The 22,678-nt window shown below is 40.6% G+C and overlaps 2 protein-coding genes across 3 annotated transcripts; one reads left to right on the top strand and one right to left on the bottom strand.

Annotated features, from left to right (window-relative positions):
• Nucleotides 1-44: 44 nt before the first annotated feature.
• On the bottom strand, nucleotides 45-8,167 carry pnkp (polynucleotide kinase 3'-phosphatase). The gene is made up of 17 exons (XM_063493826.1): nucleotides 7,755-8,167; nucleotides 6,516-6,562; nucleotides 5,987-6,265; nucleotides 5,585-5,875; nucleotides 4,742-4,821; nucleotides 4,523-4,580; nucleotides 4,305-4,412; nucleotides 4,158-4,229; nucleotides 3,659-3,707; nucleotides 2,319-2,389; nucleotides 2,105-2,197; nucleotides 1,920-2,016; nucleotides 1,774-1,835; nucleotides 1,290-1,399; nucleotides 755-842; nucleotides 602-669; nucleotides 45-451 (listed from the first exon to the last, which is right to left on the bottom strand). The coding sequence occupies exons 1-17, from the start codon at nucleotides 7,873-7,875 to the stop codon at nucleotides 331-333; spliced, it is 1,815 nt and encodes a 604-aa protein (XP_063349896.1). The 5' UTR covers nucleotides 7,876-8,167; the 3' UTR covers nucleotides 45-330.
• Nucleotides 8,168-8,415: 248 nt separating this feature from the next.
• Nucleotides 8,416-17,054, top strand: LOC134641668 (TRPM8 channel-associated factor homolog). 2 transcript variants are annotated; one of them, XM_063494164.1, is made up of 13 exons: nucleotides 8,416-8,594; nucleotides 9,190-9,251; nucleotides 9,669-10,396; nucleotides 10,781-10,997; nucleotides 11,877-12,171; nucleotides 12,266-12,567; nucleotides 12,688-12,862; nucleotides 13,098-13,192; nucleotides 13,478-13,691; nucleotides 13,864-14,100; nucleotides 15,432-15,649; nucleotides 15,843-15,956; nucleotides 16,232-17,054. In XM_063494164.1, exons 3-13 carry the CDS (start codon nucleotides 9,747-9,749, stop codon nucleotides 16,472-16,474), a joined length of 2,760 nt encoding a protein of 919 aa, XP_063350234.1. In that variant the 5' UTR covers nucleotides 8,416-8,594; nucleotides 9,190-9,251; nucleotides 9,669-9,746; the 3' UTR covers nucleotides 16,475-17,054. The 2 variants fall into 2 exon arrangements, with proteins under 2 accessions (XP_063350234.1, XP_063350233.1); XM_063494163.1 differs by having other exon boundaries at nucleotides 9,186-9,251.
• The last annotated feature ends 5,624 nt before the right edge of the window (nucleotides 17,055-22,678 follow it).

Genomic DNA, 22,678 nt, shown 5'->3' with positions numbered 1-22,678 from the left:
AGGTGAACTCTCTCCAAACTTAAATACTTACAACCAATCAAATAGATTTTCTAAAGCTTTATTGTCATATTCAAGCTGTGCAGTAAAATTACACAACATACATACTACGTGACGCCTCAAACTACTGTTATGTTCATTCATATAGATGTTCAACTGGCCTTTGTTAAAACACTGTTTTAATAACGCCTCTGATTTTGGAGTTGGACTTTGTGGCCAGAGATCTTATTGAATGCAGCTTGGAAACACTGGGCTGAAATAAATGTCAACGTCTGCTGATGTTACTGGTACCATTTGTGTTTTTTCTTTGTCAGAAAAGTAAAAGGTGTCCAGTCAGCCCTCAGAAAACTGTCTGAACAGAGTTTCTGATTCCTTGTCTTTGAAGCTTGGAACAAAATGGATTTGGAGGATCTCGGAGAATCCCTCGGAAAGAGCAGGAGCCTGGAAATGTTTCCTGTTCAGGGAGAGACAGAGAATTTTTTAGAATAAAGACTTAACCCGGTATTGAAAATGGTAGACATGGGCCTTTTGCTACAACAAACAAATGTCTTAAACTTAAAGAATGAGGGAGGGAGGGCTGTTCTTCCTGACCAGTGTTACTTACTTATAGCTGTGGAAAACCATGTCATTGACCTTGGCATGTTTGCTGTCTGACGGAGCCATCTCACGGAACTGCCAACAATAATGATGCTTTTTAAAAAAACAACACAAAAACCCACGAGTGTATAATGGGGCAGTGTGGACGAGTGAGTCATACCCTGTTGTTGTGTTTGGCCTGCTCCAGAGTGGCAGAGAAGTGAAAGCAGCGACAAGGAACACCTGCTGCTTTGGCCACGTCCACATAGCTACAAAATACACACAAATACACAAAAAGGAACAAAAATAAAATGATGAAACACAACAATAACAATCACTTTGAGAGCATTTTTCTGCAAGGGTAAAATTAGTGCTTGTCATGGCTCTCCTCTCTCTCTTTACTTATCAAACTTGAAATACAGCACCGGAGTCAAATAGTCTGTCACATAATTCAACGTATTACACTGAGCTGATTCCAGAAACACCAAGCAGATAAGTGACTATTAGACTTCAGTGTAAACAGAAGGTGAATATCTCCACCCTGATTGCAAATATCTGATATATACTTTGAATTTGATGGTAGATACTGGATATGTTTTCATCTTTGAATGACTCCCCAGCCCAGTGTGTACTCAGGTCAGGTGGATTTGAATATATGGGTGTACTATAACAAGTCAGGACACACCCACACACGCACTCAGACTGAGGTGCTTTACCGTTTGCGAGACTCTGGGTCTGGATTTGTGTTGTCTACGGCGACGCTGCGGCCCTCCTTCAGAGCGCGCTCACATGCCGACACGCAGTTTTGCCACGAACCGAGTGTGTCCTGATCCGGAAACAAATGGAGAGGTGTCAGTAGATAGTGACAAAAATATGCTGGCTGACTATTTAGGGTTGCTATGGCTCAGGAGAGAGTGGATCATCTGCTAATTGAAAGGTTGGTTCAATTCCTGACTGCTCCATTCTGCAAGATACTGACACCCAATTCATCCCAAAAATCAATTCATTGGAGTGTGAATGTGTGTGAATAAAGGCTTTGAGTGCTCAGGGAGAGTCAAAAAGCACCATATAAGAACCAGTCCATATATATCATATAGATCATCTTCACAATAGTTAAAATAGTTCAGTGCAAAGACAAAATTAAAGTGGAAAAGCGCTGCCATAGTTAAATTATATAATATTGTCGTAAGTGCCACTCACCCTGTTGACATAAACGTAGCCCTTTGGAATAACGTGGGTGTGGAAGAAGGTGGATTTACCCGCTGCAGATCAAAGGAAGACGGAACGAGATCAGAAGGGTGTTTGTTAAAGGTGAGAACAGAGCAGTGACTCTGTGGTTTTCTTACATGCTGGGAATCCCACGGCAACGATGACTTCGGTGTCACCGGAGGTGAGGGAGGCGGACGGTGGGTCGTACAGCCTGGCAGCAGAGTCGAGCTTAGTCTAGCAATTTAAATAAAGACAACCGTCAACGAAACACTGAAGCAGATGACATATACAGTGTAATATGTACAGACTATATTGTACCCACAGGGTTAAATTCAGGCAGGCTGTAGGGGGCGCGCTTCCAACCCAAAAAGTACTCCTCTGGGGTGTAGAACTGCAATCCGATGTTCAGAGCAAACTATGACATAAGAAATATACATCCTCCGTTAACATAAAGAGACAACAGGTAATACTTGACATGCCACAAAAGATCAAGGGTGTAAATAGGGTTTCCTCTAAGCTGCTAACATAGCTCTTACCAAGCGATCACTGCAGGAGAAGTCCTTTTTCTTCTTCCCTGGGGCCCAGTTTTCTGGTCTTCCTGCGGCATCTGAGCACAGATGTAAGTCACATGCTGTGTGTGCATGTTTGTGCAGCTTGTATGTGATTGAGTTAATGCGATGGTTAATTTAGGAGGGAGACGGGGGAGGGACTGAAGTTAGTTTAGTCTCCAAACTGCAGTACTTAGTAGATAATGCGATGTCGGGATGCGCAATTTAACAATGGTTAAATGTTCAAAAAAAGCCCGATATGTTCTTGTGTTTATGATGAAAACAAGTTTGTGCTCTGTGACAAAAGCTGGAATAAATGGACAAAAAAATAAGCAAACAGGAGAAAAAAGAAAACATATTAAATGTACTCGCACTTATATAATCAAGGGTGCACAAAAGTGGTCCGCAGGTGCGCATTCGCTGTCAAAATAAAAGATGCGCACCAGATAAGAAGTTGCAACGTGTGTTTGCGTACATATAAAAGGCACTGTTTTTGTCTGCTACAGTGGGATTTTCACAGCATATTCTTCACCACATCTCTGTGCGTTCATCATTTGTTTAAAGCCAGCTCACCTCCTGCAACCACTTTTCCGAGAACACGTGCTTCTTTTGCGGTTCGGACTCCTTCTGACATTACTTTGGAGGTGGACGAACACCAAAGTAATTGCTTAAAGGAGCTTGCTTCTTTGACATCTTTAAGAGTTCTGAACAAATGTCTGTCCTCCTCCAGAAAATCTTATGTACGCAAACGCGCGTTGCAACTTCTTATCTGGTGTGCGTCTTTTATTTTGACCACTATTTTATTTGAGTACTCCTGACCACTAAATGTGCTATACATATCCCACTTTAGATTCGTTTAGCACTTTGTTCTATGCATTTCAAGCCCTATGAATACCTCACACCTGTGGCAAGTTTTGAATCACTAGCTACCGTAGCATGCATGTCTTTGGAAGAAGAAGGAGAGAACACACACAGGCACAGGAAGTACATGCGAACTCAGTATGGAAGGGCTTCAGCCGGGGTTTGAATCGAAAACCTTCTCTGTGTGAGCTGACAGTGCTTACCACTGCATCAAAGGAAAATGAATGGGTACTGAGTAGGCCAACAATTCAAATAAATATGTAAATCTCTCTCTCTCTCTCTCTCTCTCTCTCACACACACACACACACACACACACACACACACACTCCTACTTGTTACTCAGTATTATTTCAGATTTCAGCATTTATACTCTTCACTGCTGGGCTTTAGATAACAGCCAGTCCTGCAATACGTATGGGCAGCTTCTCACTGTGAAAAGAAAAACTCCACAGCTGGGATCACTCACCTCCAACATAAAAACTCTGTGTCATGTCAACAGTCACGTCATCATTGGCCTGAGCGGGAAACACACATGCAAAAACATTCAAACGAAATAATAATATATTTTTTAATAAGGACTTGCTGAAACACAAGTATATGTTACACTCACATAAACACATTAAAATACATACACTCATTACACCATTGGATCATTTTTTAATGGTCCTGTTCATTAAAACTGTGTTTGTGGATCACATGACTTTTTAAAATGATTTCATAATCAAATCAAAGGATTTTTCATTTACTTTTTGTTATCTTACTCTTCTTTGTTTTATTGTGGATGTGATATAAAAAAACAAAGCCAAATGTGCAACAGTGAAATGAGAAAAGATGAGGGCGGCTTCTATGACTCATCACATCTGTTAACTGCTTCTTTGTGCAGGCTGTGTCCGTGTAAATAACATATGAGGTGTGGCTCTTAAATGGGCACGTGCGCCTTTCCATGTATGTTACCTGGCATTTACCTTCTCACATAGGTGATTCCACATTCCCATGACTGGCTTCCTGTAAATACCAGGACCGGTTGCTACAAACACCTGAAACACAGACAGTGAGATCACCCATAAATAGTACTATGAACAATGAGAACCAGCCCATGCAACATGACCAACCTGCACAGGCAGCTTCAGAGTGGCAAGGATGTCCTCCACTTTGGACTTGAACACTTCTGGTCTCAGTTTGCCTTTAGCAATCCCCAACTGGTTGGTGAAGAAGACCACCTGCAGGATTAGAGACAAACCCAGTGACAAACGCTGCCAGAGCAAATCAAATTTAACCTTGCAAAAGTAAACTTTAGCATTAGCATCATTTAATATTAGCTTCTCCTCACCTTGTAACCTTTCTTGAGCAGGCTGGCTAGCTTGGGCTGAATCTCTGGGTACCAAATTCTGGTAATTGAACACAAACAAACCGTGAAAGTCTGACAAACAATCTGGAAATGAAACTACGAAAAAAAGAAAATACAGACACTTATTTGTAACTCTTAGCTAAATTCAAATAAAATGGAATGAAAAAAATGAACAGGAAAAGCTGAGGAGTGCAGACGTACTTCCAGTCATCTGGTGCTGTGGGAAAGACTTTGCCAGACTTGGTGGTGATGATGCAGCCATCAATGTCAAACCCAGCGATCTGGAGTTAGAAGAGGCAAATTAGCCATATCTTTCACAAAACCTTGTGCATAACACATAAACCTGAATTTTAACATCTTTTTCATCTCCGAGTCAAGCTCATCTGCTCATGCACCTCTGGCGTGTAAGCCCACGACTGCACGCATCGTGAGCTCTGCAGTTCAAACAAACCATAAACTCATACAGGCAGCAAGCACCGACTCCTCTGACAAACTGACCCAAATTTCACATGAAGGATCATCGCTGGTGATGGCAGCCGGGCCTTTCACACAGCGAGACCAGGAGCATGCTCAGTGCCCCGTTCCCCTCCTCCCTGCACCCAGACCTCAATACCAAAATCTCTGCCCACTGCTCACCCCACACAGCATATTTGAATCCATGTGACACACTGGAGGTGATCCAGCAGTCACTGGACAGACGCAAATCAAAGGGGACAGGATGGGAATTCCACTGAGAAACCTAAAAAAAGAAGCAGCTGTGATGGAAGACCTCCAGAGGAGCCTGAGAAGATGATCTTGAAGGGGTAAATGGTCATGATTTTAATCAGGTAAGGGTTTTTTTTATTTTGATGGGTGTATTTTCTGACCTTTTGGATCCCAGTTCACACAATAACAAAAAGAGTTGCTGATTAATTTTCTGAGAAGAGCTGAACATGATATGCTGCAGTTTTTAGGTGTTTCACTCATTTGAACGTTATATAAAACACTGTCTGCTGTAGATAAAGACTCAATATCTGCTGATCATCTGAATGAATCACTCCCCACCTTGTCACTCCCTTTGACACCAGCAGCTGTGTAAACCATTAAGCTGCCAAACTGCTGCCAGCTGCTCTTTAGACTTGGTTTTGAAGACGATGACGGCTGGTTGCTGCTGCTGCTGCTCTCCTCTGTCAGGGATTTTTTGGCAAATTCCTGAAGGTACTTGAGCCGTTCGCCAGCCAGTCTCTCCTCCTCATCCTCCTCCTCTTTCATCTGCCAATCAGAAGCTTCCTCCTCTATTCTTTGGCGCTTCACCTCAGGTTGCTCTTTCTTTGGGCTCAGTTGCCTTTTAGATGACTAAATAACAAGGAACAAAACAGCAATTTCTCTCATTCTGGCTCCTCTTTATACATATACATATGCTTGTAGACAGCTAGATCCATGAATCAATACATCACAGAGGTTTACCTTCATGGGAGAGCTGGGGAAAAAATCCTTTATGTTGCGTTTGGGTGTGGGACTGGACTGTGCCTCTTTTTCTTTTGAACTCGTCCCTCCTTTTGTCTTATCTGCTGCTTTCAGCCCTCTCTGTGCCGTGCTGGAGGTGATTCCATTGGAGCTCAGAGAGTAGTTCAGTGTGAATGGGTGGCTCTGGTTAACTAGGTAGAGAGTACCTCCGTGGCTGAGTTTACCAGACTGACCCCGGCCCAGCTTCTCACCATCCAGGGAACTGGGGTTGGGACCAAGCTGTGGAGAAACGGACATTGGACTGTAGCAGTTACAGTTAGCACATGAGCTGTGAGGTAACAAGAGTGGACAAAGAGGACAATGTGCTGACATCAGCTTTGAACATAATGACACGACAGCTGCGGTTGGATCAGGTGTAATTGCTTGGAGTTAAATATTAATTCGCAGGGATGTTGAAGGGAGTGTGCTCTAGTTTAATAGGCAGGGTCATTATCCTACTGTGGAGGCACCCAGTGTTTGTTCTTCATACCGGTGTAACAACAACATCCTGGTCTGCAAAGCAAGCCACCACCTTCACTGTAATAAATAAAAAGACACACACACACACACACACACACACACACACACACACACACACACACACGTTTTGGATGTATACACATCTAAAGCTGGGACCAAAAAAACTAAAACAAGACAAAACAAGAACTCTCTAACTCATTTTAATGCAGATTTGACATTTAAATGCAGTTTTTATTTTGCAATATGAAAACTAAATGCATAAAAGAAATGCCTCGCCTAATTTTGAAAATTACCATGTGCCATTACATACAGTACTGTGCAAAAAAAGTCTTGAGCCACCCATGTTGTCTTTATACTTTAACAGACTTGTTTTTTTTAAAATAAGTCTTGAGTAATACTTCTCCTGGATTTCTCAAGGTCTTCAAAGTTTTCTTTGGACAATAGCTGCTTTTTCACTCATTTTCAATCCACTCCTTGTACCTGACCGTTTTCAGAGATTTTTTTTTTTTATTTTGTTTCGTTTTATTTAGTTTTTTTGTTAGGCCACTTAACACTGACTTATAAATCATTTAGCATTAAACTATATCTAATTCAAGGAAGGAAGAAGTGTTGTGTCTTTAAATAAAAGTTAAAGAACCAATTCCAAACTGTGTTGCAAGAACACAGTTATTTGTTGCCATTTCTTTAATGGAACCTATGAGAAATATCAAAGATAACTCAGTCTGCCAGGCAGAAAACTGTATGTTTGCACCAATATGGTGATTCCCAAAAAACTATTGTAGGGCACATCTGGCCCCTAACCACTAAAACATTTATATACATACCTACTGATTTTCAAAGAGAAAAAAAGTACCAGCCTGGTTCTTTTTCTTGCTCTATTTGACTCCCCGTGGATGCAATTTTAAGCTCCTCACTTAATAAGTACATATATCTGTATGTAAAATTGTAACCAAAGTTCAGTCATCATGAGTTTAAATCCCTGTTAGTGACTTGTAGAGTGACTGCAAGACACTCAAAACACAAAACTCAGTCAGCACCACTGATTTACTTTCTCACATAAATACATGAATGAATTAAAGCTTACAGCCACATTAGCAGTATTTTCTTGCGTTGTACTCTCTAAAGTAATTTACAGCTTTAGGGTGGTTTGTTATAAAGTTAAGCTTCAGCAGAGCACGAGCAATAACAGCTTCGCAGATTTAAATCTAGAGTCTCGCGATAAATGTGGCACATAAACGGGACGCCTCACCCTGATGTCTGGAGCACTTCTTATCTGTGACACCAGTGTCCGGACCCCGGCCCAGAATCACAGCCCGTCCATCTTCCAGGGGGATACGAGCTCCAGAGGCGCCAACCAGCGTGCAGGACATTCGAACAAGCGGCCACAGAGAGGCTGTTTGCCCCTTAATATGTTGTGTTTAAGAGTCTTTTTTTTAAGTCAAGCCAAAGTACAGGACATTAAACGGCCTCACGCAGTAGTGTTTATCATCATTACAACTTAAACTACCTCAATTTCTTTTCGTCTTCTAAAGAAAAACTTGAAGAATGTGTGAACTACAAACTACAGGTCTGATTTTCCAGCGTTGTCCCCGCGGTCCGACGCAAAAATAACTACGTTTAGCAACGTCGTCTCCGCGTGAGGTTCCGCTCAAAGTGTAGGTTACACGAGCAAAGTCGCGGTCAAGCTAGCAGGAGCTGAAATTATTTTGTTTCTTTTCTTTTTTTGGGGGGGAAAGTCAGCATTGAAATCACTTAAGTTTTTTAAAACTAAATACACATATAATGCGTAATGTAATAATGATAATGTACAATCATTCTGGACTGCGCAATCACATGGTAAACCCCCCGCCCTGCAGGATAAAGAAGACTATTCTGTTGGGTTTCGGCACTGGTACCGTGTTATCAGAAAGAAAAGCGCAACAACATTCTAGGTGCCGCTGACTGGACCACAACATAATGTTTCCACTCTCTCGTTGTTGACACGTGTAATATAACAACAATGCATATTCATATTACTCTCCCTAGATGGAATAAGACGTTGTCATTTGCTGCTCATTGAAGGAGTTAAATATTTAACACATCAGTATTGGTGAGTCACTATTTTGCTTTTCAGGTCCTGTAATGGGCGAGACGGGAGAAAAAGATAATACGGAAATAAGACAAAGTAACACATTGTTCTGGTTACACTTTCAGCTAAAAGCTCATCTAAAGACTAATTTAGTGTGACGAGCAAGTGATCACTATTTATTATGCAAACTTTAAGTCTAAAGCGGAACGACGAACGAATAAAGTGTAATCACGCTATGCTATGGTCAAGCTGAAAGATGTTATACTTCGATATAACGCAAAACCCAGAGAATAAAAAACACTATATTCTGCTGTTTATTTTACCTCCAGAAAGTTCTGTGTTGTGCTTTTCATCATTCACAACTATTTACTAAAGATGACAGGAGGAGCAGGTTTCTCCGTGGGCTACATACTCGTTTAGGGTGTATCAGTGATTATACCATTGACACATTGATAATGTTGACATAGCTACTGCTGTCATTTTCCATGCTTCTGTTTATCTTTTGCTGTGCTCAGTAGCCCGTCTGTGGGCTGTCCTCAAACCTACCACTCATGATCTTATCTCCTCAACTCCTCAAATAGGCCCTCCCTTTCACATTCTTTATTCTGTCAGGTAGAGCTCTTTGTGTGTCACCCGCCTTCAAAAACTATTGAGCTGCACCGGAAAGTCATCTTGCAGGTAAAATATAAATAAATAAATAAATAAATAAATAAAAGAATGCCCTTTTTAAAGGTGTTTAGTAGTAACCATATATGTAAACTCTGAGTCTTGGTGCTATCATGTGGAAAGCAGTTATGTAACCTTTCATCTCTGAACCTGCTTTATTTTCAGAATTTGCTGTAATGTCTTGTCATGATGTATGAGGCATTAGTCACCAGTCATACTTTCACTTTATTTATTTGTTTTTGTTATTCACAGTACACTGTGAATGTTCTTCTTGTTATTCTGTGAATACATTTCTTGTTTTTGCATATATTACCTACTTTAACTACTGCCTAAGTACAAAAGTTTGTTTCACCTCAAGTGAATACATGTGCTCAAATGATAATAAAACTATGTAATTCTTTTTTTCCCTCTATCTCTAATTGATGCAAGAAATACTGTGAGGTCGAATCTGCTAGCACAACTTGCCCTCGATCTTCATCATTCTTCAGAGTATAAATCCTCTACACTATGTCGTCCAACCAATCATTCAAAAGCCAACATGAAGAAGCCTACATGTCTCTGATGAGAGGGCTGAAGGAGTTGAACCTACAGGGATCCTATGTTCCCAGTGACCTGGTGCTGATTGGAGACCATGCCTTTCCTTTAGCAATGAACAGCCAAGGTCAGGTGCTGATGGCTGCCTCTCTGTACGGCAGTGGAAGGATTGTGGTCCTGGGTCATGAGGGCTACTTGACAACCTTTCCTGCTCTGGTAGAAAATGCTGTGACCTGGCTGAGAGGTGATGGATCTGATAACCTCTGTGTAGGGGTGCACAGAAGTGTATGTGCAGTTACTAATAACCTCCAAAAATCCAGCTTCCAAGTAGAAGTTGTGGGAGCTTTCAGTGACAAGCTGGGAGTTGGTGTTTATGTGACCGATGCCTACAGCGTGGGCTCAGACCCAACAGAGCTGGTGGTGTTTCTGAAAGCTGGAGGAGGGGTGCTGATAGCTGGGCAGGCGTGGGGCTGGGCTGCAGATCACCCCAAAGAGAACACACTGCATGAGTTTGATGGGAATAAAGTGTCGGGAGTGGCAGGAATCTACTTCACTGAGCGTTGTGGTGAGGCGGAGAACCTGCCTGTCTACCCTCAGATCCCGTCCTCCTGGATGTCTGTGGTGTGAGTACATGCTATAACTATTTTAGATTTCATGTTTGTTTTTTTAAACCCACAAGGTAAATATAACATGAAATAAATTGCAATCTACTATAGACTATATGTACAGTATTTTTACAGGAACTTGTTGATAATAACATTAAGAAAATCAATTTTATGCTGAAGTTTCATATTTATTGTTTTTATACATAGTCACTGGTAATAATTATACAACATGAATGCAATTCAAATTTTCACGGTGATAATCTTCCAAAAATGTAAAAAATTCAATTACTTGTATGTTGGTTAATTGTTTTGTTAACATGCAAAAACTCATTTGAAAACACAATTTATACAGTTATTCTTAACTGTGTCTCTTATTCCTGCCATGACTCTTCCACCTTTCAGCTTGGGTAAGGATTTTGAGGACGACTTGCAGTTCTTACTCCAGGGAGTTTCAGAGTTCCAGCTCCCGTCTAAATTAACTGCTTCCGAGGTTCTAGTCCACGGACCGCTAGCATTTCCCATTGCGACCACAGATGATGGACGGGCGTTCCTGGCAGGAGGGTACTATGGACAGGGACGAGTGATTGTGGCTACACATGAAGGATTTCTGGGACTCGAGGTAAATTAGACATTTGTTATTTTCACTATATATATATTTTTGTATTGTATATTTCTGTCAGCACTTTGATGCTTACAGTAGATTTCGGACATCTGTGATGAGAGAATATAAAAGAACATTCTAACCGTTTGATGTCTGAGCCATCATTGGTGATAACCCTAATTCTGTATGAGGCATGACGCAGGAGTTAGAGATTGTTGTCTACTAATCTAAAGGTTTGTCTGTTGATCCCTTGCTTCTCCAGTTTGGATGTTGAAGTATACTCGGCAAATACGCTGAACCCTAAATTTCTTTTGATGTCTATGGTGTGAGTACCCGAGTCTGAGCGTGGTGAATGTTGGAATAAAAAGTGCTTGTATGAATGAGGTTTGTGGTAGAAAGTGCTTTGAATGCTCAAATAAAGTAGAAAAGTGCTATTTAAGTACCAGTCAATGAGTACCAGTCTATTTACAAAAGAGAAATTTAATAGGTTTTGTAATGTATAATTTCTTTGTTCACTAAATGCCAAGACTTGGGTTAATAATTTAATTCAAAACAAAGCTATTCTCATTCCATAGGATGGATAGATGGATGAAGGTTAAAGTTAGGGATTGGGTTCACCTCTGATGATAACTCAGGTCTCAAAGGGCTAAAAATGTGTGTAGGGTTTTAGATTTGTGCAGCTCAGAATGGATGTATATATTGTTTTTATCGCGTGGCTGCCAGGACTTTGGACCAAAGTGTGCAGATACCAAAAATCGCATATTGATAGGGTTAGGAGTGAGCGGTAAGCAGACCTGAAATGGTTAAAAAGGAAATACTTCTGCTGTTCCGAGAAATCTTTTATACATCACATGTACACATGACTGCCTTTGTTCCTGCTTTCCTTCCATTTTTTAGAGCATGGCTCCATTTTGGCAAAATGCCATTCACTGGTTGGATGAAGGGCGCAGAGGGGTTGTAGGTGTCATGAATATAGACGCTGCAATCAAAATTCTCAGCAAGTCAGGACTGAAGTGTGAGAAAACAAAATTCAGGAAAGACCTCAGCGTGTTTGTGTGTAAAGCGTATATCACTGAGCATTTGGAGGAAATCAAAAACTTTGTGGCAGAGGGAGGAGGCCTGCTGATTGGAGGACATGCCTGGTACTGGGCACAGACACATAGTGGGCAAAATCCACTTACAGAATTCTCAGGTATGAAAATGCATGACCAATGCATCTGATTAGTGTGACATCTCCAACAATACACCAGAGTTTATTAAGTCAGATTTGTTTTAATGTCTTTCAGGAAACAAAATCTTAAATCAAATGGGACTGAGCCTGTTGGGCGCAACAATCGGAGGAGGAACATACAAAGCTCTCGTACCCACCCAGGCTATTAAAGACAGCTACCACTTCCGCCACCTTCTATACCGCTTTGCTGCCCATGTGACTGCAGGTGAAAAACTTAGCAAACATGAGGAGGGATGTTTGAAAAAGCTGGGCAACGACTGCAATGCCTACTTACAGATGAAAGCCCATGACTGCTCCCACTACCGGCAAGTGCTGGCCACACTCACTGATGTATTAAAGAGGTCAGGCCTGCCACAGGTGAGTAGCTGCCCTTTATGGATGGGGTTTGGTGAGGGGTCGCTCGTCTCCCATTTTTTTTTTGCAGATAGTGTCATAATGTGGGGACATATCTAATAACATTCACCATTCACTTTCAAGGTGAGTGAAAAAAGCCCTGTAAAGAGTCCCAAAGACCACCTCCTCCTCGCTGTGGGTACCCAGGTATATAAGGTTTGCCCAGATCCCGATGCCCTCCTGCCTTATCTTATCAAGGACAACCCAATGATGCCTGTTGTCTATAACCACCGGATCAAGGTTGATGTTGATACAGCAGGTCAGATCTCACTGCTGTGTTCAAAAATGTGAATGTGGTTATTTGAATTTAGGTACAAATTTAAATTGTACAGCATCGTTCAGCATGATGCAGCAATGCCTGTTGTTCAGTGTCGCACAGTATTAATACATGCACCTCATTGTAGACACTGAAAACTGTGGAATACATTTTTTAAATGCATATTTTATACCTGTAAAATTCCCTGACTGTCATCTTTTATAATTGTGTGTTTCAGATAGGGAAGAGTGGATCAGTACAGGTCTCTACCTCTCTCCTGGTATGAAGACCTACATCGCTATACCACCTCAGATTGTCAACAAGGATTGGAAGGTACAGAATATGAAATCAATTGATTTTGAGTTCACTCAGAATGTTGCAATCTTGTTACCTAAAGATAGCAAGGTGCCAGAAACTGAAAAATTCCAGACACAAAACTTGTCTCTGGTGAATAGATACTATAAGTCGATTCAGGCCATTTAGTTGTTTAAACACAGAGCAGTCATTGCAATTTTTAGTTATTCCTTTTTACAGTGTTGCATACTTTGTGGTATTGCTTATATTATTATATTTTTGCTTGTATTATTGCTTATAATGCATTTTCCTTTTCTTCTGCAGATTCAGATAGGATGTCAAACTGATTCTCTGCACAAGAACGATGTGCTGAAGAGACCACCGTCTGTCCATGAGCGATTTCCTGTCACCTCAGAGATGATACAGGTTTGGAACCTTTGGGGAGGACTCATCTACCTGGTGGCCCCACCCAAAACACAAGTGAAGGGGTTGGAGATCACAGCGCAGATGGCTGTACTTGCTCCATATTATAAGTCTGGTGAGTCTGCGGTGGAATGAACTTTGATATGTGTTTGCACTAGTGTGTACCTTTGTTTGCACTGGTTTAGACTATTTTTTAAACAGTCTATAATTTGAAGGGCTGAGGGTAGCATCTCCCAGGTAATAATCCAAAGCAATTTAATAGATCCACTCATCTCTGTTCTTTTCAGGTGTAACAACAGCAGCTGAGTGGTCGTTGCTGCGCACAGCTCCTTCACCCTGGGCAGAGTTGGAGTTTGAAAACATCATCCTCACCGTACCATCAGATGCTGTTCGGGGTCTGGAGCGCCCTGACGAGGTGGCTGCTCTGTGGGATGAAATCATGAGGGCCATTGCAGATCTGGCTGCCAAACCACACAAATTTCCCCGCAAGGAGCGCTTTGTGGCAGATGTGCAGATTTCTCATGGTAAGTGCATTTTGCCTCATGTTGTACAGTACACACCTGCCTATTATTTTCTTATCATATATAGAGTCTCAAGTAATGCTGGGTGACAGGCAGGGTATGCATGGACCAGTTCTCTGTAATAGAACTAGCAAACAGAAAGTATTCAGTCACCAATCCAAATTCAATCTGTCAACTCAATTCAATTTTATTTATACAGCGCCAAATCACCACAACAGTTGCCTCAAGGCACTTTATATTGTAAGCTAGACCCTACAATAATACATACAGAGAAAAACCCAACAATCATATGACCCCCCTATAAACAAGCACATTGGCTATGACCAGTTGTTGTGATAGGAAAAAAAAACAGGATAAAAAAACATGCTGTGGAAGAGAGCCAGCGATTGATAACAAGTAGGATTCAATGTAAAGAGGTCTGTTAACATATAGTGAGTGAAAAGAGTGACTGGAGGAGAAATATTTAAGGCATCATGGGAATCTCCCAGCACTCTAAAACTATTGCAGCATAACTAAGGCAGGATTTAGGGTCACCTGATCCAGCCCTAAGCATATGCTTTTTTCATCACCAAGCACAATGCAAAGCACAGCATGCCGTCACTGGACTCTTTGTATCTGACCACACAAATGTGCTTCTGGAAGAATGGTCAAAAATTTCCATAAACACACTCCTAAATGTTGTGGAAACCCTTCCCAGAGGAGCTGAAGCTGTTATATCTGCAAATGGTGAGCTGACATCATAAACCCTGTGGATTCAGAATGGGCTGTCACTAAAGTTCATATGGGTGTGAAGGCAGACGTGCAAATACTTTTGGCAAAATAGTGCATATATACAGTTACAATGCTGGCTTTACTTGTCTATCAAGTTTGAGAAAATGAAGTAAGCGTGTGTACGGTTAATCCCTGTAAGCTGAAAGCTCAGGCTTTAGAGCTCTAAATGCTTATTCTCAATGCTTATTTTTTCCTTCTACTTTTGGTTCTGTTTGAAATCCCTGATGGCATATATCCCCATCTTAGGCACACCGCTTAGCCTCTGAATATCCATTTGTTGTTGATTTCTTGTGTTTACAAAGGACAACCAATCAGAGAAATTGGTTTAAACATCTACCCAACCATCCACTGGAGTCTATCCCAGCTGTCACAGGGCAAAAGGCTGAGTAGACCCTGGACTGTTGCAGGGCTATTGAAAAATCATAATCATGTCATACTTTTGCTTGTTTGTTTGTTTGTTTGTTTTTACATATTTTTTTTTTTAAAGAATTTGTTTTATCAAAGTTATAAAATCTAAAAGAATCATCACTATACTACTGTTCATTTCTCCTTTTTCTGTTCAGGTTTTATGCATGCAGGTTATCCTATAATGGTCCAAAAAAACTCAGCTGCTGAGCTGGTCGGTGTTAAAAAAGGTAAAGGCATGTGGGGCGCCATCCACGAGTTGGGACACAACCAACAGAGAGGCTGCTGGGAGTTCCCACCACACACTACAGAGTGTACATGCAACCTGTGGTCAGTGTATGTGCATGAAGAGGTGCTGGGCATCAAGAGGGAGAAGGTGGAGTAAATCACATGCGTCTTTGAGACCAATGGCCAGAAAAGCTTTTGTTGAATTGTGATGCTTTTCATATCAATCAGTTTTAGAAAGCATAACTCTTTTTTTGATATCCTATGAGGACAGAAGACTTAACACTGTTTTTCCTTAGAGTACAATGCTTAACAGTCACCTCATTCCATATTGTTCAATGCAGGCTCATGGAGCTATGACTGCAGAAAATCGACAAAGTCGAGCCAAGGATTACGTCACAGGAGGCAGGAAACTTGAGAGCTGGAGCATGTGGGTGGCTCTGGAAACATATATGCAGGTGAGAGAATTCTACTCTGTAGAGAAACTGTCCTTTGTCCACACTGCAGTGACCTGCTTTCACTGGAAAAAATTGCATGTAAAACTGAAAGCAGAGTGTGAAACAAGGCGAGTTCCAGAAACTGTAAGATGATATCTTTTAAATCCAGTCACTATCAAGAAAATGTGGAGACAGAATTAAAACAGTATCTTAACAAACAGAAATAAGCCTGATATGAACACTTTATTGCACATAACATGATTATCAGCATTATGACTCTGTCTCCTCATCTGTAGCTCCAGGAAAGGTTTGGCTGGGATGCCTTTAAGAAGGTGTTTACTGCGTATCACCACATGAAGGACATCCCCAAGGACAACAAAGGAAAAATGAACCTGTACGCTGAGACTTTCTCCCAGACTGTGGGGATGGACCTGACTGGCTTCTTTAAGGCCTGGGGCTGGCCAATAGAAACAGCCACTGAAGGGAAGCTGTCCCAGCTTCCTCCCTGGAATGATCACCCCATGACCCAGTATGACTAAACCTCAGACCACTGCAGTGTGCAGAGAAATGGTTTCAACCAATATCTTAAGTTGAAGTGAATGATGGGCAACACGGTGAACTGATTTGGTGTTTGGTCTTCTGTTTTAGCAACATTTATGAGAGTATCTGAATAGATAAAAACAGAAATGATGTGGTGAGGTTGTAGGTATTGAATTCAGTTTGAATTTTTTTTTCCTGATGTACCTGTACGGGGGAAGTACAGTAGGCTTTCACTTACTGCCAGGTAGACTAGACTTTCGATGATATCAAGAGTTGGATCTTTGCCTTTATTTTGTACAGGGCTGAAATCATAGCAAGGCATTGCACTACTATAGCATACAAGGCAATAAACTTGCCTTACACTGTGCTCTACTGAATACTTTCACTGCAACCCTTTCCTTACAAATAGTAGTCTTTTATGAGGACACAGGATTTTTATAAGGACACTTATATTATTAGAAATGTGGATTTTCTTTATGTGAATAAGCATAATATTGAATCTCTCATTTGCTCTGCTTCTGTATTTTCATGTTTGCATTATGTTGGGTTGCAATACAGAGGTCAGACTTTATAATAAAATAATTTTAGTCTTTAGTTTCACTACACTGATATCTGAAACAGCTTTAATAATAATCCACTTTATCTTTTTCCATTAAGAACTTAAGAGAAAAGAAGTGAAAGACTTCATTTCATTCTGAAATACCGTTATATTGTAGCTGCATCAATACGGTGATTCCCAAAGAGCCGTTAGCTGAATACTTGGCATATCTCAACATGGTCTGCTGTTTGTCCTTACAAATATTTTGAGAACCCCCCATAAGCATACCCTCTTGGGACCTGTGTGAGGCCAATGTGGTCCCCTAGTACAAGCATGAATTTTAGGACCCATCTGGCCCCTATTCCCCAAAATTTTGACATATATAGTGGTTCCTCGTTTATCGCGGGAGTTACATTCTAAAAAAAAAAAGTGAAATCCGCAAAGTAGCCAGCTTTATTTTTATTTTAGATGTTTTAATGCTGTAAAACCCCTCACTGCACACTTTATACACTTTTCTTATACATGCATGAGCATTTTCACACTTTTCTCTCTTGTTTAAACACTCTCAAAGTTCAAACCTTTGTAGAAAAATAAGTCCACTATTGTAGAATGAAACCAAAGATCAAACCCAGTTTTCAGGTCCAGAACATGGGAATAGAGCAGCTGCCAGAGAATTCAACAATAATGAATCAATGGTATGGAAGTAGAGGAAGCAAGAAGAATGAGTTGAGTAAAGTTTGACTTATCTGACTGTTTTGTTTGTTAATGCGGCTCAAAATGCAGTGTGCCTTATGGTCCGAAAAATATGGTAACTTCTACCTTCCTTTAGCAAGTCCAGAAGTCCAGCTTTTTGTGCGATGGTTAGCATCTTCCTCTGGCTTTTGGGTGCTACCACAGGTGCCTTTGACGGTGCAAAACGTTTCGTTGACATTGTTGTGTTTGTTGGGGAGAAAACCTACAAACATATAGTACAGCACTTCAGAGTCACACTGCTAGCGATCGAAGACTTATACAAATTTTACAAGCTGAACGCATTCTGCACTGTACAGGAGATGGTGAACTGTACATGGTGAGAAAGGTGAACCGTGTTATAGCGAGGGACCACTGTATATATTGATTTTTGGGGAGGAAAAAAAAAGTACCAGCATGGTTCTTTTTCTGGCTCTATTTGACTCCCCATCGATGTGATTTAAGCTCCTCACTTAAAAGTACACATATCTGTCTGTAAAATTGTAATGTTTTCAGTGATAATGAGTTTAAATCTCTGATAGTGACTTCTGGAGTGAATGACACACATTCATAACACAAAACCCATTTGGCACCACTGATTTTACATAAATGCACAAATGAATTAAAGCTGACATGAGAAGTATTTTCTTGGGTTGCACACTATGAACTACTTTACAGCTTTCAGTGTGGTTATAGTGTTTAAGCTTCAGCAGAGCACGAGCACTAACAGCACAGCAGATTTAAATGTAGAGGGTATTGGGACCTGTAAATGTGAGCGGGATGCCTCACCCTGATGTCTGGAGCACTTCTTGTCTGTGACACCAGTGTCCGGTCCCCAGCCTAAAATCAAAGCCCGTCCATCTTCCAGGGGGATCCGAGCTCCAGAGGAGCCAACCAGCGTGCAGGACAATAAACAGCCTCAGGCGGTAGTGCTTATCATCACAAATATCTTCTATCATTTTATGACGGTTGACAAACAACTTCAGGTGCAACCCAAGAGGTTGATTCTGTTCATAAGTGACTTCTTCAGTCTCAGCTGATTGCAGGTTTCCCAACCTTTTAAACAGTACATTGCACAATGACTGAAACTAGCCTACTGAAAGAACAATGGGCTGTGAGATCAGTTCCTTGATCATTAATATGCAAATTGTGCAAATGTACTGTTTATAAGGTTGAGGAAACCTGCAGTCGGCTGAGACTGAAGAAGTCACTTGGAAGAGTGATGAAATGTTTCTCCCACTGTAAACGCGACGTCCAGATGAGCACAGTCAACTTTTGGGATTTACTTACCTCGATAACTGAGCATGCATCAAGACAACTTCAGGTGCATTACTGCCACATTCTGGACACATATTGCATATACATATACAGTCAGGTCCATAAATATTGGGACATCGACACAATTCTAACATTTTTGGCTCTATACACCACCACAATGGATTCCAAATGAAACGAACAAGACATGCTTAAACTGCAGAGTGTCAGCTTTTATTTGAGGGTATTTACATCCAAATCAGGTGAACGGTGTAGGAATTACAACAGTTTGCAAATGTGCCTCCCACTTCTTGAGGGACCAAAAGTAATGGGACAGAATAAGAACCATAAATCAAACATTCATTTTTTAATACTTGGTTGCAAATCCTTTACAGTCAATCACAGCCTGAAGTCTGGAACACATAGACATCACCAGACGCCGGGTTTCATCCCTGGTGATGCTCTGCCAGGCCTCTACTGCAACAGTCTTCAGTTCCTGCTTGTTCTTGGGGCATTTTCCCTTCAGTTTTGTCTTCAGCAAGTGAAATACATGCTCAATCGGATTCAGGTCAGGTGATTGACTTGGCCATTGCAAAACAGTCCACTTCTTTCCCTTCAAAAACTCTTTGGTTGCTTTTGCAGTATGCTTTGGGTTGTTGTCCACCTGCACTGTGAAGCGCCGTCCAATGAGTTTTGAAGCATTTGTCTGAATATGAGCAGATAATATTGCACGAAACACTTCAGAATTCATTGTGCTGCTTTTGTCAGCAGTCACATCATCAATAAATACAAGAGAACAAGTTCCACTGGCAGCCATACATGCCCACGCCATGACACTTCCACCCCAATGCTTCACTGATGAGGTGGTATGCTTAGGATCATGAGCAGTTCCTTTCCTTCTCCATACTCTTCTCTTCCCATCACTCTGGTACAAGTTGATGTTGGTCTCATCTGTCCATAGGATGTTGTTCCAGAACTGCGACGGCTTTTTCAGATGTCGTTTGGCAAACTCTAATCTGGCCTGCCTGTTTTTGGGGCTCACCAAAGGTTTACATCTTGTGGTGAACCCTCTGTATTCACACTGGTGGAGTCTTCTCTTGATTGTTGACTCTGACGCACATACACCTGCCTCCTAGAGAGTGTTCTTGATCTGGCCAACTGTTGTGAAGGGTGTTTTCTTCACCAGGGAAAGGATTCTTTGGTCATCCACCACAGTTGTGTTCCGTGGTCTTCCTAGTTTTTTGGTGTTGCTGAGCTCACCAGTGCGTTCCTTCTTTTTGGGAATGTTCCAAACAGTTGTTTTGGCCACGCCTGATGTTTTTGCAATCTCTCTGATGGGTTTGTTTTGTTTTTTTCAGCCTAATGATGGCTTGCTTCACTGGTAGTGACAGCTCTTTGGATCTCATCCTGGCAGTTGACAGCAACAGGTTCAAAAAGCAAACAGCACACTTGAAATGAACTCTGGACCTTTTATTTGTTCATTGTAATTGGGGTAATGAGGGAATAACACACACCTGGCCATGGAACAGCTGAGAAGCCAATTGTCCCATTACTTTTGGTCTCTTAAGAAGTGGGAGGCACATATACAAACTGTCATAATTCCTATACTGTTCACCTGATTTGGATGTAAAAACCCTCAAATAAAAGCTGGCAGTCTGCAGTTAAAGCACATCTTGTTCGTTTCATTTGGAATCCATTGTGGTTGTGTATAGAGCCAAAAATGTTAGAATTGTGTCGATGTCCCAATATTTATGGACCTGACTGTAGTGCGCTACTAGAGTCCGAACAAATCAAATACTTCCCTACTGGTGCCTCCTCTACCCAGTTTAAAGCGATTAAAAAATTGCTACAAGTTCCCCAGTATAAACTGCCAAATCATCAGTAATTCTTCTATTCATCACAAAACCTTTTTCTAGACAAACAAACGCAACTCCCACTTTTTTATCTAACAATTTCGATGCATCAGTATATATTTTCATATGGTCTGAATACGTTTCACTTATATGATCATATATCTGGCTTGTATTTAGCCCTCTTCCCTTGGGGAGTTAATGAAAATCAGGACTTTTTTGCACATATAACCATGGCAGTAAAATTGAAAACGTTACTTCTGAACTAATATTTTTGTTACTAATTCCTATCTCATTTATTTCTTCCCCTATAATCCAACCAAAACTTTGTATTCATTCACTTTCTTTTGCTTGTTTTCTATTGCTTGATTTCTAGCGGTTGTTCAACTTGCAATGCGGACACTGGTGTAGTTTTAATGGCCCCACAACACAACCTAAAAGCTTGATACTGAATTTTATCCAAGTTATTTAACAATGTTTTAGCCACTGAACGATAAACAAGACACCTATAATCCAGAACTGATCTAATGAGACCTATATATAAAGCTTTTAATGCTGTTGTATCTGCACCCCATTCGCTGACATTTAAACATCTTAAAATATTCATAACTTTTTTTTACATTTCTCAGTTATTTCCCCAATATGTGTTTTCCATGTAAGCCTTTTATCAAACCAGATACCTACATATTTAAAGCAATCAACCTTTTCTATTTCATTCCCATACAATTTGAGATTAAACTGGTACTGGTATATGTAAAAATAATCCATTTTGTTTTTCCAGAGCCCAGTCTTCCCCTTTTTGCAGTTCTTGCTGTGATTTAGTCATGATAAACCTTTTATTTCTTCCTCTATTCCAAATGACTCCATCATCAGCAAACAATAAAACTCCCATTGATTGATCTATATTATTAAATACCTCATTAATCATTACGGAAAATAATATTGTTCCATTCTGTACCTCATAACCCGTACTGAAATCTTTTCCTATTCGTACAAAAAAATCTTTCTTCTAGTTAAAAAATTCCTAATCCATTTATACATTATTACCTTTAATACTGATCTGATGCAACTTGATCAGGAGTCCTTCTTTCCACATCATATCATCTGCCTTCTCAACATTTAAAAACACAGCTGCTACACTTTCCTTATTCACTTGGGCCTGTCTTACTTCATGTTCTAGACACAAAGATGGCTCTATTGTGCTTCTCCCTTTCCTAAAACCACTCTGATAATATTTGATCTTGCCATTAGTTTCTAAGAAATACATTAACCTCTCATTCACCATTTTTTCCATTACTTTCCCCAAATGAGATGTTAAAGCTATTGGTCTATAACTCTCAGGTAAGCTTGGATCCTTTCCTGGTTTACATGTGGGGACAATAATAGCTTTTTTTCACTGATCAGGTAGTTTTTACTTTCTTCCCATATCTTATTAAATAGTTTTACTATTATACTCTTACTTCACTCTTAATGCACATCCTCCTCCATTTCCACCAACTTTGTCTTTGCGAATGCTTGAGTTTCCTTGGATAACAAAATCTAGATTTGGTTTAAGCCATGTTTCTTGTATACATATGATATCTGGTTATGAATTTAATGCACAAAGAAATCCCTTAAGCTGTTGTCCTTTTGCAATTAACATTATGATATAATTTTGAGTCTGATGTACCTTTTTCATGACTAAGATCTGAATGTATTTTCTCCCAATACAAATCATTCATATTGAAGAACTCTGCTCCTGCTTTTACTATTATTTTGATCTTTTCTGTTGTTGTTTTGGCTTGTTCTGAACAATTAATGACATATGCTAAAAATAAGACAAGTTTATCTAT

Source organism: Pelmatolapia mariae, linkage group LG14 (genome assembly GCF_036321145.2).
Source record: "Pelmatolapia mariae isolate MD_Pm_ZW linkage group LG14, Pm_UMD_F_2, whole genome shotgun sequence".
Taxonomy (NCBI): domain Eukaryota; kingdom Metazoa; phylum Chordata; class Actinopteri; order Cichliformes; family Cichlidae; genus Pelmatolapia; species Pelmatolapia mariae.
The sequence above is the reverse complement of the archived record's forward strand: the minus strand, read 5'-3'. Positions and strand labels throughout refer to the sequence as shown.